The 13,740-nt window shown below is 48.8% G+C and overlaps 3 protein-coding genes across 3 annotated transcripts; 2 read left to right on the plus strand and 1 right to left on the minus strand.

The window, feature by feature from the left end:
* Positions 1-440: 440 nt before the first annotated feature.
* FTJAE_10460 (polyketide synthase) lies at positions 441-9,275 on the plus strand (the record flags this gene model as incomplete). The annotated part of the gene is made up of 16 exons (XM_037343305.1): positions 441-525; positions 586-745; positions 812-855; positions 927-994; positions 1,116-1,158; positions 1,607-3,109; positions 3,462-3,671; positions 3,852-4,001; positions 4,071-4,488; positions 4,602-6,483; positions 6,643-6,915; positions 6,973-7,272; positions 7,321-7,395; positions 7,460-8,287; positions 8,387-8,901; positions 8,969-9,275. 16 exons carry the CDS (start codon positions 441-443, stop codon positions 9,273-9,275), a joined length of 6,861 nt encoding a protein of 2,286 aa, XP_037202488.1.
* Positions 9,276-9,847: 572 nt separating this feature from the next.
* On the minus strand, positions 9,848-10,979 carry FTJAE_10461 (uncharacterized protein; the record flags this gene model as incomplete). Its single annotated transcript, XM_037343306.1, has 3 exons — positions 9,848-10,069; positions 10,120-10,523; positions 10,574-10,979. The coding sequence occupies 3 exons, from the start codon at positions 10,977-10,979 to the stop codon at positions 9,848-9,850; spliced, it is 1,032 nt and encodes a 343-aa protein (XP_037202489.1).
* A 538-nt stretch (positions 10,980-11,517) lies between these two features.
* FTJAE_10462 (pisatin demethylase cytochrome P450) lies at positions 11,518-13,176 on the plus strand (the record flags this gene model as incomplete). The annotated part of the gene is made up of 3 exons (XM_037343307.1): positions 11,518-12,735; positions 12,794-12,928; positions 12,982-13,176. 3 exons carry the CDS (start codon positions 11,518-11,520, stop codon positions 13,174-13,176), a joined length of 1,548 nt encoding a protein of 515 aa, XP_037202490.1.
* Positions 13,177-13,740: the final 564 nt, after the last annotated feature.

Below are 13,740 nucleotides of genomic sequence, written 5' to 3' on the forward strand. Positions count from 1 at the left end.
GGTTTTGAAAGAGGCTTCAGCCCCTAGGCCACAAAGAAGGATCTTGCTTTTGGCTGAAAGTTAGATACCCCGATAGCTATCTCCAAATGCCGGAGATTCGGTCGTAATCAGGATTAGGTTTTCAGTTACATAAAGCTTCACTGAATGAGTCATTGAGGTTTTTGAACACCAAGGGTACGTAGTACGAAAGGCGGTCTACCCCGAATCCAGGTCGTGTCTCGGCGGGTGGTTGGTTGACAGTTATGGTCACCCAACTAACGGGCCTTCCGAGTGAACCACGAAAATGAGGCTTTTAACTAATAAATCTAACAACCAGGCTCTGTCAAGCTGCGCCAGTTAAAGTGCCCGGCCCCTCATATCGTGCGAAACGAGAAATTCCATTACATTGATATCTCAGCAGGCTTGAATGCTAAAAGAAAATCCTCTTACGTATCTACATCATGTCAACTAGAAAGTCAACCGAGCTTCGAAGGTGGACCCCCGAGGAAGACCGTCTGCTCAATGAACAGGTTTCCAACTACACAGGTAAGTGTACAAACATATGGACTATACCGTGATATGTCATTTAACGTCTCCTTGCTGCAGGAACCATCAATTGGGTGGCAATAGCCCAAGTTCATAGAGGCCGAAGTAACAAGGACTGTAGGAACCGATGGACGAAGATAAGACGCATTTGGAACCGTGGGGCCTGGACGAGTGATGAAGACAAACGACTGCTTGATGCTATCGCTACTCATGGTCACAGGTACAGTTTTTTTCATGTTGCCTTTACGTGTACGTGCAGTCAACCCCGCACTAACGCATTACCCAGCTGGACTTCTGTGTCCGAGGCTGTTGGCAATCGAAGCCCTGACCGTATGCCGCCTTTTTCATTTGGTGTCTATGTCCTTATGAAGGGGTAAATTGACGTTATAATATTTTCTCAGAATGTGCCAAGCATTGGACAACTTCGCTGGATCCCGATTTAAGTCGTGAAGAATGGACCGATCGAGACGTATGCCAACCAATTTTGTAAAGTTTCGTGGCGTCTAGCAACTAAATTAGCATATCCTCACAGGATCGGACTTTAATGGATGCTGTTCTTCTCCATGGTCGGTCCTGGAAACAAATCGCAGGGAAGCATTTTCCGAACAGATCGACTCTTGAAATTGCCAACAGGTAAGTATCTAGTTGTTGCCGTGTCTAGAGTAGATGTAGTCTTCTCTAGATGCTCTGCAATGCGCTCCAATCATGGCTCGATTGAGTGCCGTATTTTCCAGATGATCTTCAACATCCTTACCTATAAAGAGCAAGTGCCGTATTCCCCAAGTTTTCGACAACGCGCCCCAATCATGGCTCAATCGAGTGCCGTATTTTCCAGATGATCTTCAATATCCTTACCTATAACAAGAGTAAGTGCCGTATTCCCCAAGTTTTCGACAACGCGCCCCAATCAGCTGAGTTGCGCTAAGAACTAAATTTCCCGCCGGTTCAATACTAAAGTAGCAAGCTGCCAAGCATTAATAGCATACGTTCTGTCATGCCCTCCGCAAGTTCTTATAACTGAATACACAGCCCATCTCACATCAGCTGCTAGATACAAACCTCACTTTACGACTGTTGACAGATATGACTTTCCGCAAAACTTCTTATCTTCTTTCTGGCCTTGCAGCAGCTGGTACACATGCTCTTTCTGGGCCGTGTGATATCTATGCTGACGGGGGAACTCCTTGTGTTGCGGCCTTCGGAACCACGAGAGCATTATACGGGTCGTACAGTGGCCCGCTCTATCAACTCCAGCGTGGTTCTGATGGCCAAACCACCGATATTGTCCCAACAAGTCCTGGTGGCGTGGCAGATGTGTCGGTGCAGGACACGTTCTGTGCCAACACCACCTGTGCCATTCCCATCATTTATGATCAGTCTGGCAAGGGGAACCATCTTACCAGGGCACCCCCTGGCGGTGGTTCTAAGGGCCCTGCGCCTGGACAGTACGATGATCTCGCGGCAGCTTATGGCGCTCCGGTGCTGGTAAACGGACAAAAAGCATATGGTATCTTTGTGCATTCTACAGTCGGTTACAGAAATGATGAAACCACTGGCGTTGCTGTCAAGAACGAGGCTGAGGGCTTGTATGCCATCTTTGATGGGACTCATTATAATGATAAGTGCTGCTTCGATTTTGGCAACGCTGAAACTACGAATCACGCCGATGACAATGGATCCATGGAGGCCATCTATTTTGGTGTTAACACCGAATGGGGTTCTGGTGCTGGCTCTGGGCCGTGGGTTATGGCCGATATGGAAAATGGCCTGTTCTCAGGCCAAGGTGCTGGCTATAACCCAGGAGACCCGACGATCGAGTCGCGATTTGTGACTGCGTTTCTCAAAGGTAACTCGACAAACTTGTGGGCTCTTCGCGGCGGCAATTCCACGACAAAATCTCTATCTACCTTCTACAGCGGGCCTCGCCCCAATGGTTACTATCCCATGGACAAACAGGGCGCGATCGTTCTTGGTATCGGCGGAGATAACGGTAACTTGGACCAGGGAACTTGGTACGAAGGGGTTCTTACTTCAGGCTATCCATCCGATAAGACCGAGGATAAAGTTCAGGCCAATATTGAGCAAGCTGGATTTACTGCAACGTCTCTGGCAAATGGCCCACCACTCAACATAGGGTCAACTATCACGATCAAGGCCACGACTCCTGGTTTCGCAAACCGATACTTGGCCCATGGTGGTTCCACTGTTGATACGCAAGTTATTACCTCCTCTAGCGATACATCTGTGAAGCAAAAGGGCAGCTGGATTGTTCGACAAGGTCTCGTCACCTCCGCCCTGGGCTGTGTATCTCTTGAGTCCGTCGACACTCCAGGTTCTTTCATTCGCCATAGTGGCTTCAAACTCTACATCGATGCGAACGATGGAAGTAAGCAATTTTCGGAGGATGCCACTTGGTGCCCGCAGCAGAGTTTTGATAGCACAGGTTCCAACGCTTTGCGATCATGGAGCTACCCTACTCGGTACTTCCGACACTATGATAACACTGGCTATGCAGCGATGGATGGTGGATGGGAGGTTTTTGATGCTAGTACCGACTTTACTGAGGATGCTAGCTGGGTTATCAGTGACTCATTTTATAATTAATTATAATATCTTAAGTTAAAAGAAAATATAGTATTTATAGGAATTAAAAAGCTAACTATTACTTTTAATAAAAAGTTAAATTTATATATTATTTAGCTTTTTATTTTTTATAAATTTAAAAAACTATTTATAGTTATAAGTTATACTTTCTTTTACCTTAAGTAAAAACTTAATAAGTTATAATAAGGCCTAAAAGTAAAATTTAACTTAATTAAATTTATAGATTTATAGCCTAGACTTAACACTGACGTGTATTAACTTAAACTCGGTGTATCTGATACACTGCTTGTATATAGGTTATACTAGAGTCTGCTGCCTCTTTTGAGTCACAGACAGATTGGATTCCTTCGAAATATCGAAAATTGTCAAGCCGGCCCTCGGGTCCAAGTGTGACCTTGTCTTCGCCTTTACGGGACAGGGGGCTCAATGGGCTGGATTGGGTCTGGAGCTTCTCAGAAGCGATGGAACTTTCAAGGATACAGTGGACTACCTTGACACTGAGCTATCACGGCTATCGAATGGCCCAAACTGGAACATGCGAGGTATGTATCGACCATTATAGCGTCAAATCTTCAACTACTGATTATTTTCTTCTCATTACCAGATGGAATTCTTGCCACCGAGTAGACCAGCCGTTTATCGGAAGCGGAAATTTCTCAGCTCCTGCACGGCAATCCAGATTGCACACGTGGAACTGCTTCGGAGCTAGGATATTTCACCAGACGCTGTTGTAGGTCATTCGTCTGGTGAAATCGCTGCCGCATACGCTTGGGGTGCCATTTCGGCCCAAGATGCAATCCGTGTCACCTACTGTCGAGGAAACTCCACCATTGCGCTGAAGTCTCTTCGCAAAGGTGGTATGGCAGCCATAGGTCTTGGCCGGAAAGATGTCAAGCAGTACCTCTAGCCAGGGGTTGCCATTGGCTGCGATAATTCACCAGCTAATGTCACATCGACGGGCGATGCCAATGTTCTGGAATTGGTCGTGGGAACCATTCAGAGCGAGATGAAGTCGAATGCCGGATACATTCCAACGCTTGTACGCAGAAAAGACGCCCACTTGTCAATCCTTAGCACTGCGGGCAATCTCTGGCTGGCCGGCACCCCTGATATTGACTTGAGCGCCGTGAACCTTCATGGCAGGCCTGAAGGCGGGGAGTTGTTGACCGACCTCCCCACATACTCATGGCACTATGACGGCGAGTATTGGTCGGAAAATCGCCTATCCCGAGACCGGCGCTTCCGCAAATTCGACCACCATGAATTGCTTGGTGCCCGGGTGCTCGAGAGTGCAGACGCTAGACCCGCATGGCGCTACAAGTTGCGAGTCCAAGATGCCTCGTGGCTCAGGATTACTCTGTGAGACGCGTTACGCTGGCTTCGGCGCTCGTCCTACATGGCGGCCCTGTCGAGCTGGTTACAACGTTAATACCTGTTCACCTGATCAATGCAGCTGACTCGGATTGGTAAAGCTTCACCATCTCGTCTTTCACTGCCACTACTAACACATGGACCAAGCACGTCTCGGGCCAAGTCAGGTCTGGGCAAACATTTGTTCCCGACACCCCAAACATCGAGCCCCTCCCTTGCAAAGTTCCCGCTTCAGTCATGTACAACGTTTGGCGTCGATTTGGTATGAACTATGGCGGGCGATTTCGCGGCTTGGACGACATCAGCACGCACACAACCGAGAAGAGGGCAGTGGGCACCATTCACCAGAAATGTCTCCCTGGAGAGAGCGGGCTGTATTCAGTTCATCCAGCTAGTATCGACACTGCCTTCCACCTTTCCAGTGTCTGCCTATACCATAGGCTTAGCAGGAACTTCAGGGCGCATTCGGTGCCCAAGTATATTAAAGAAATGTACGTTAGAAGACCCGATGGACCAATACGGGTGGTTGGGGATGCCGTTAATAAGGGCCGTGGTAGATCAATAAGCAACTTGATGGGCGTTTCTAATGGTCAAGTTGTTCTTAGCTGGAAAGGTCTCGAACTTTCACCGCTAAGTGACGGCTCCGATTTTGTCGACGACGATCCACACGCCGCAGCTGTACTTGAATGGAAGACCGATGCAGAATTTATTGATGCTACACGACTCTTTCGATCATTGAAGAAGGATCCCGATGATGAGCAACATAGACTGGTCGATACTATGGGTCTTGCATGCATCATCGAGTCCAGGCACCAGCTCGCGCGACTCGAAAGAACCCAATGGCATCTTGTCAAGTTTCGCGACTGGATGGACATCCCCTACACAGAAGCGGTCGAGGAGCGTTACCCCCACGTCTCCAACTGCGCCGAAATCGCGACCATGAGCTCTCAGGAGAGACAACAGCTCATTCGGGACTACCTCGCAGCCTCTAAGGGCACTGAAGCTGAAGCTGTGGCTATTTCCCTATATCGCATCTTTGACAATAGCGTGCGCTTTTTCACTGGCGAAGCCGACCCGCTCGAGGTGCTCATGGCCGACAACATCTTGATGCGCATGTATGACTTCACCAATAACGCTGATCATCTTCACTTCCTCACTCTACTCGGCCACAAGAAGCCCACCATGCGAGTTTTGGAGATTGGCGCTGGGAAAGGCGGCACCACCGCTACAATTCTTCCCGCCCTGAGATCCGACCAAGGAGAGCGCATGTATGGCAGCTATGTGTACAGTGACATATCAGCTTGGTTCTTTATGGGGGCCAAGGAGCGCTTTTGTGACTACCATGCCATCGAGTACTCGGTGCTTAATATTACCCAAGACCCGATCAGCCAAGGATTCGAGGAGGGTTCATTGGACCTTGTTGTGTCCTCCAACTGCCTGCACGCCACGCCTGATCTCGCCAAAACTTTGTCCAATGTACGGAAGCTTCTTCATCCCGAAGGTCGGCTCTTCCTCATGGAGCTCAGCCCCGAGTCATCCAAATCGGTCAATTATGTCATGGGGCCGCTGGTCGGTTGGTGGCTCAGCGAGGACGGTCGGGAGAACGAGCCATACGTCAGTGTTGGAATATGGCACGAGAAGCTTTTGCAGGCAGGCTTCTCCGGTGTTGAGGCATATGCTTTCGATGGCAACATGAGCAACAGCATCATCGCCAGACCCGTTCAGCCTCGCTGTGAACAACTGAAAAGAGTGAGCATCATCACCAACGAATTAGACCATCCTGCAGTTGCAGAAGTCATCAAATACCTGCAAGGGAAAGGCCTGGGCTTGGACCTTTTCTCCCTCGGTCAAGTGCTCACCCCAGGGCAGCCTGCAGTTTTCCTGATGGATTTGGAAGCGGCATTTCTCGCCAATATCACCGAAGAGCAGTTCAAATCCTTCAAACGAACTCTTTTCTCGGTTCAGGACGTCCCCTTTTGCTGGGTTACTGGGGCTTGCCAGATCTGCTGTAAGAACCCCGACTACGCGCTCGTTAACGGAATGGCCAGGAGCATCCGCTAAGAGACCGGTATTGATTTGGTGACGTTCGAACTGGAGGTATTTGATGAAAGTGCATGGAAAGCACTTTCTGACCTTCTCTAGACGTTCCCATCGCGAGTGACAGACGGCGAGGTTGATACTGACTTTGAGTCGGAGTACGCTTTCCATGCCGGCACGATCCAGGTCGGTCGCATGCACTGGATCAATATCAACAGCGAACTTCAAGACAAAAGGCCTGAAGTCCGAATGGAGAGTCTGGTCATCGGCAAGCCTGGAATCATCCAAACCCTTCACTGGAAACAGAAGACTTCTCCGGTCTTGAAGGCGGAGGACTGGGTACAGGTGGACACTCGAGCAGTCGGGCTTAACTTCAAGGTAACAGACACTCGGCGAAGCTATCGCAAGGTACATCGTTTCTGACTTTCAAAATAGGACGTCTTGATTGCTATGGGTATTGTCGAGGCCACCAAAGACGGTTTGGCTGCCGGCGACTTTGGTTTCGAGGGCGCTGGCGTTGTCACTCGCATTGGATCCGATGTCCAGCACCTTGGTGTTGGAGATCGTGTGGCTTTCAGTTCCACGGGCTGCTTCTCAACATCACAGGCCATGCCTGAGATCTATTGCACCAAGATTCACGATTCTCTGACTTTCGAAGAGGCGGCGACTATGCCATGCGTTTTTGGCACCGCCATGTATGGATTGGTGGACCTGGCGAGGTTGGAGGCAGAACAGGTAAGATTTGATGTTTCTATGTGTCAAACAGACACTAACTCAATACAGTCTGTCTTGATTCATTCGGCCTGTGGTGGAGTTGGACAAGCCGCCATTCAGATAGCCAAGATGATCGGAGCAGAGGTTCGCACTCCTTCCACATTAAATGATTTCTAAAAAGAACCCTCGCTAACCTTTTGGGCTTTAGATCTTCTGTACTGTGGGTAGTGAGGAGAAGATCGGGTATCTGATAAGTGTTTTCAGTATTCCCAGAGACCACATCTTTAACTCCAGAGACATTTCTTTCCGGCAGGGGATCCTGAAAGCAACTTACGGCCGAGGTGTCGATGTGGTTCTCAACTCGCTCTCGGGTGAGCTGCTTCACGAGTCGTGGAATTGCGTTGCCAAGTTTGGCACAATGGTCGAAATCGGAAAGAGGGACTTCATCGGCAAGGCCGAGTTGGCGATGGACCGCTTCGAGAATAACCGAACATTCGTGGGCCTTGACCACACGGAACTTTGGGCGCACAAACCTAAGGTTGCAAGTAGAGTCCTGAACAAGATCATTGAGCTCCACGGGCAAGGAAAACTTGGGCCCATCGGACCGATTAAGACATTTGAGGCCGCAAGAGTTGAAGAGGCGTTCCGGTACATGCAAAAGGGCCAGCATATAGGCAAGATCGTCGTCACGGTCCCGGAGAGCCCAGCAACCCATGCGCCCGAGGCAGAACCGGCCCGCCGAGAGTTGGATCTTCGAGATGACCAGACTTACGTGTTTGCAGGTGGACTCGGTGGACTGGGCCAGTCAATTGCTACGTATCTGGCAGAAAAGGGAGCGCGCCATCTCCTATTTTTCTCCAGGTCGGCCACCCAGTTTGCTGAATCCAACCCGGCCTTCTTTGAAGAGCTGGGGAGTTTGGGTTGCTCGACCAAAGTCGTTAGTGGGAACATTAACAACCGGGCGGACGTTGAGAAGGCCGTGGCCTCGGCCACTTACCCCATCGCCGGATTCTTACAGGCTGCCATGGTTTTACAGGTATGCTGCAACCAAGTTCTGAATCTAAACCTCTCAGATCTAATGCTGACCCCGAAATAGGATGCAAACTTTGTCGACATGAAGTTCGATGCATGGTAGACAGCAGTCCTTCCCAAGGTGCTGGGCACGCGGAACTTTGAGGAGGCGTTGGAGACGCAAGAGGAGCCGCTTGACTTTTTTTTCCTCTTCAGTTCCGTGTCAGGAACAGCGGGACAAATTGGGCAAGCCAATTACGCAGCAGGCAACACATTCATGGATGCCTACGCCCAGTATCGACATGGTCAAGGCCTGGCTTGCTCAACTCTGGCGATTGGTATCATGGAAGACGTTGGTTTCCTTGCCAGAGAGAGACACCTTCTTGAGGCGTTGCGCGCCACATCTCTTCACTTCCTGCATGAGCAGGACCTCCTCGACTCTCTGGAGTTTGTGTTGGGTCCACGAGCCTGTCTTGCAAATGACACCTCTGACAGGAGCACAAGTGTCGAAGAGAAGACTGACGAATACGCCAGGCTCACCAGGGGTTACATCAACAACAGCCACGTCGTCGTTGGCTTGCGCTCAAAGCTACCCCCTCCTCTCGCCCATGAACCGCACGGGCTGGAAGAAGAGCCCGCGTTTGCTTGTGTACCGCAATATAGAAAAACGGGACGAGATCGAATCCGGCCCCGCCACAGACAGTAGCCTAAAAGAGTTCCTGTCGTCGTGTGGGAAGACGCCGGAGTTGCTCGACGCCGATGCCATAGCTGACTTCCTGGCCCATGAGATTGGGACCACTCTGTTTAACTTCATGATGCGAAGCGACGAGGAGCCTGACCTAACGGTGCCACTGGCGAGCGCCGGTGTCGATTCGCTTGTTAGTATCGAGCTGAGGAACTGGTTCAGACAAAAGGTGGGAGTGCCCTTTACAGTTGTGGAGATTGTGGGGGCTGCTAGCATTGCTGACTTAGGGAGGATGACGGCCGAGAAGCTGGCTGAGAAGTATAAGTAATATTATAAGTAAACTAATATTATAGCCTGTAAGACATAATCTCAACATAACCTTGCTAGAACATGAACAGGCCTTTTCCACAAGAGCTGACCTATTTATTAATATCAGCATCTTTCTTCAATACATGCTTCACAGTATCAGTATGACCTATAAGAGAACTACCAGATTCTCGAGCTCGTGCCATTCATATGTGTTCTCCTTGCTAGCCCCGTCTGCTGTATCGTGTTTCAACAATCTTCAGTTGCTTAGGCCATTGCCGTCCGACAATCATCGAGGCGATCATCAATGCTAGGTGGAAAACCATAAACTGAACTCAGCCTTACTTATGTCTAACAATATCTGCTATTTGCAAAACGGTGACCTGTAGTACTTGACCTATGTTTCATCTAGATGCTTTCCAGGACTCTCCACAGTTCAGGTGTCTCTCTCCCCAAGCGAACAATATTGCATATAGCGGGGGCGTCACGGTACATAGTGGAACGACCGTGTATCTGTTACTTCTAGGGACATGATATGTAATGGCGAGCTGTCTGCAGGAGCATCCTCTGGATTTCGTCGCTTCTGCTCTAGGTTCATGCATTAACTTGTTTGCCCAGAATAGCTTGTTTATTATCCTCGAGACTGCCCAGAGTGGGAAGGCGCTCTTGGTCTTGGTCTTCCGTGGGCTGCGGTTCGCCTTCTTGGGTAGCAGTTGTCCTGAGTAAATCTTCCTTACGCGAATATCCATTGTTGACTTCAACGCAGTACCAGTAGTCAGGTTTGATAGCACTGCAGTCTTCCTTAATGGTTGGGTTCTAGATTATGTCAGTAACCTTTTCCTTGCAGCAATGTATTGGCCAACTACATATTGAACAAACTCTTTCACCGTTAGGCCCCAGTCACTGGCAAATCTCCAGCAACCATCAAAATATTTGATCATTGTGAAAAAAGAGCAGTCAGAAGGTATTCCCGGATCGGTTGGACCGTGCGGTGTTGCCCCTTCACTCGGTTCCTGTGTCACAGTTCTTTCTGGTGATTCCGAAGACGCAATGGCAGTGCCATTTGAGCCGCCGCATTTCTTCTGGACAAGGTCAAGCTGACGTTGCCAATAAAGGTCATCTTCCGTAGGCGGCCATATGTAAAAGTCGGCTACTGACCACAAGAAGGACTTTGACATTACGGTAAGAACTTTGCCGTAGCAGGGATGGCAGAGCTCTTCAATTGGCCTTTCCTGATCTCTTGCGATGTCGGAAAAGCCGTCGAGAATTTCTGATTGCGAAGTTAGTTCTGCATCATACAAACAATTACTAATAACAAACCTTGGCAGTAACGCCCCGACTCAGTATCTTTGATGCATGTCTCATTGAACCCTTGCCAAATGTAACTGGTACTGCGCATCCAGAAGCTGGTGATGCTCCTGGCATCAGAATCTGAGCCGTTCATGTCACCAGCACAGTCCTTCGCCACAGTATCGTTCCAGATTCGAAACGACTCAGAGCAAGTCTTGGTGCAGATTTTGTCCGCCAGTTCAATATCTCCAACCCACTTTTGGTAATAATTTGTGTTCATGTTGGGAACGTAGCTGTCGCATTTGATTTCGGACGTCAGAGCCTCGGCGCAGGCTGTAGTAACATGACCTGCCACAGATTCCTTACTGATTCGAAAGGCACTAGCAGTCGCCGGGAAGCTAAGAGCTATTATACGCGTGATTGCAGTGACTTTCATGGTTGTCCTAGTCGAGTTGGCAGAGCTAAGGAACAGAGATTCCGCCAACGTGAGAATTCTGGGGCCTTGTGTTCTTATGTTTTCTGATCATACTTTTACGTCGGTGGGTTATAAGTGGAGTGTAAACGGCACAGTACAATCACTGTCATAACTTAAGAAGACGCTCAGACACTCTATGAATGCCAAGCCAACGCGACCAACATGATAAAAGACCTGCAGTTTATTTTCGACGTTATATAGCATGATGGTTCGGACAGCATGCTCTTCCTCTATGATAGTACTGGTATAGTACCCTGGCTTTTGGCTTCCTTATATGAGACCGAGCGGCTCGGCCCCACAAACCATTCTCTTCTCCACACGGATGTTTGACTGTGGAGACCCGACTGAGACAGGAAATAGATAAATTATCTTACTACTTACGATACCCTAGACTAAAATGTTCCAAGAAGCTCAATTTCACTCTTGTCTTTATATTATATATAAATACTAGATAAGCCCCCTCCCCTAACAGAGGATTCATAGTAAGCACATAGCAAACATGGTACCTCTCTTTCTCCTACTTTCGCTCGTGGCGTTGGCTTTAGCCATCAGCTACAAGGCTGCATCAACTATGTATAACATCTTCGTCTCTCCTCTAAAGAACATCCCTGGACCTTTATTTGCTCGATTCACTGACTTATGGTACGTCGGCCGTATTCGAAAAGGCCACTTTGAGCGCGACAATATCGACCTTCATCGCAAATACGGCCCTATCGTCCGCTATGGTCCCAACCGATATAGCTTCGACCACCCTGAGGCCGCTCAGATTATCTATGGTGTTGGAAAGGCAGATAAATTTGCCAAGTCCTCATTCTTTCGAGCATTTGGTATACCCCTTCGCGATAGGCCATCTTTCTTCGCCCTTGAGAACATCAAGGAGCATGCCCAAATGCGTCGACTCTATCAGAGCACACACGCTATGTCGGCACTTGTCTCATACGAGGCATTTGTCGACGAATGCTCCGACTTATTTGACCTGAGACTCCGAGAAATGGCCGGATGCTCTGCAGCTGGGAATGCCTGGTTGCTTGTTGACCTAGGCAGATGGTTTCAGTGTTACGCCTTTGATGTCATCAGTATGATCACCTACTCCCAGAGGATAGGATTCCTCGATCATGGCGTGGACATCGCAGCTATCATGGAATCTTTAGAAGGTTTCCTCGCTTATGCCAGTGTAATCGGTGTCTACTCTTGGCTTCACCCGTTACTTTTCCACATCCAAAACATCTTTGCTGGAAACACAGGAAGCGGGATCCAATATGTCATTCAGTTCACCCAGAATCTCATGAAAGAGCATCAAGCTAAGCCAAAGAACCTGAATGTTGAGGATGAAGATAAGCAAACTATGGATTTCTTATCCAAGTATGCGGCTCGTCATCGCAAGGATCCAGTGACATACAATCAATGGTATGTTATCAGTGGATGTGCATCCAACATGACAGCTGGGTCAGACACAACTGGTATCAGTCTATCAGCTATTATGCATCTGCTCATGACCAATCCTAAGGTGGCAGGGAAGCTTCGTCAAGAGGTGGCTGAGCATCAGTCACGCGCCGCTCATTCCCGTAACTTTAGCTTCAAAGAGACACAAGAGATGCGATATTTGCAGGCTGTGATAAAAGAAGGTTTGAGGCTACATCCTGCCGTCGGTCAACCGTTGGAGCGGGTGGTTCCCGAGGGCGGTGCAACAATCGCCGGCCAATTCTTCCCTGAAGGAGTAGGTTGCATAAACGGAACAAGTTTATTGTAGTTCAGTGGACTGACCTGCTTTTTAGACCTTTGTGGGCGTTAATTGCTGGGTGGAACACTACAGCTCGGCCTTTGGACCTGATCCAGAAGCCTTCCGACCCGAGCGCTGGCTCGATAGTGACAAGGATAAGCTCGATAGGATGAATCGCCACTGGATGCCAGTAAGTAGAGCACTCCCTGATTATCCTGATCAAGCTGCTAAAAGCACTCCCAGTTTGGTATGGGCGCTAGAACGTGCATTGGTCGCCACATCTCTATGCTGGAGATGTCTAAGCTGATCCCACGTCTTATTCGCGACTTTGACTTTATGTTTCCAAGGAATAATCCTACGGGAAAGAACTTCAAGACGAGTAACCGCTGGTTTGTGAAGCCGAAGGGTTTCAATGTATATATCCAAGCTCGGAATTAGGTAGTTTAATTAAGAAGCTGTCCCTGTATGTTTCTTTTACAGTTTATCTTAGCTAATGGGCTTGTCGCAAGTGCGGTACGGCCTTGGATTTGGCCGGACATTAGAGCAGTATGGCTACTCATGCTGGATTGAGCCTCGCATTAACTGGGATCTGTTGAAGCCTCTTCCAGACATTACTGATTCAGTCTTCTTTGGGAATAGCACCCTTCATCAACGATATCTCCAAAATGATGGCCATTTTAGGCATTTCTTTAACCTCAGTCGCTGTGCTGACTTCGGCCTCGAGTAGCTGTAGCCCAGGGATAATGGTATCACCGATCAGATTGTGTCATGGCTTTGTCATATTTGTCTATAGTAAATGAGGGCTGACGTCCTTTATTCCATTTAAGGTGACCTCCGCCCGAAGGTTCGCACTACGATCCTAGACCATTATGTTCAGTTTTGTTGCAAAGGTCTTTTAGCTCCAGTAGGCGATTGCAGCTTAGGTTTTCAATGTCGCCCCTATTATTTGATTTGAACTTGGCTCTGAACTATAACTCCAGGGTCTAGGGATTCTAAAAGACT

The sequence above is a fragment of the Fusarium tjaetaba genome (genome assembly GCF_013396195.1).
Source record: "Fusarium tjaetaba strain NRRL 66243 chromosome Unknown NRRL66243_c0000242, whole genome shotgun sequence".
Lineage (NCBI taxonomy): Eukaryota > Fungi > Ascomycota > Sordariomycetes > Hypocreales > Nectriaceae > Fusarium > Fusarium tjaetaba.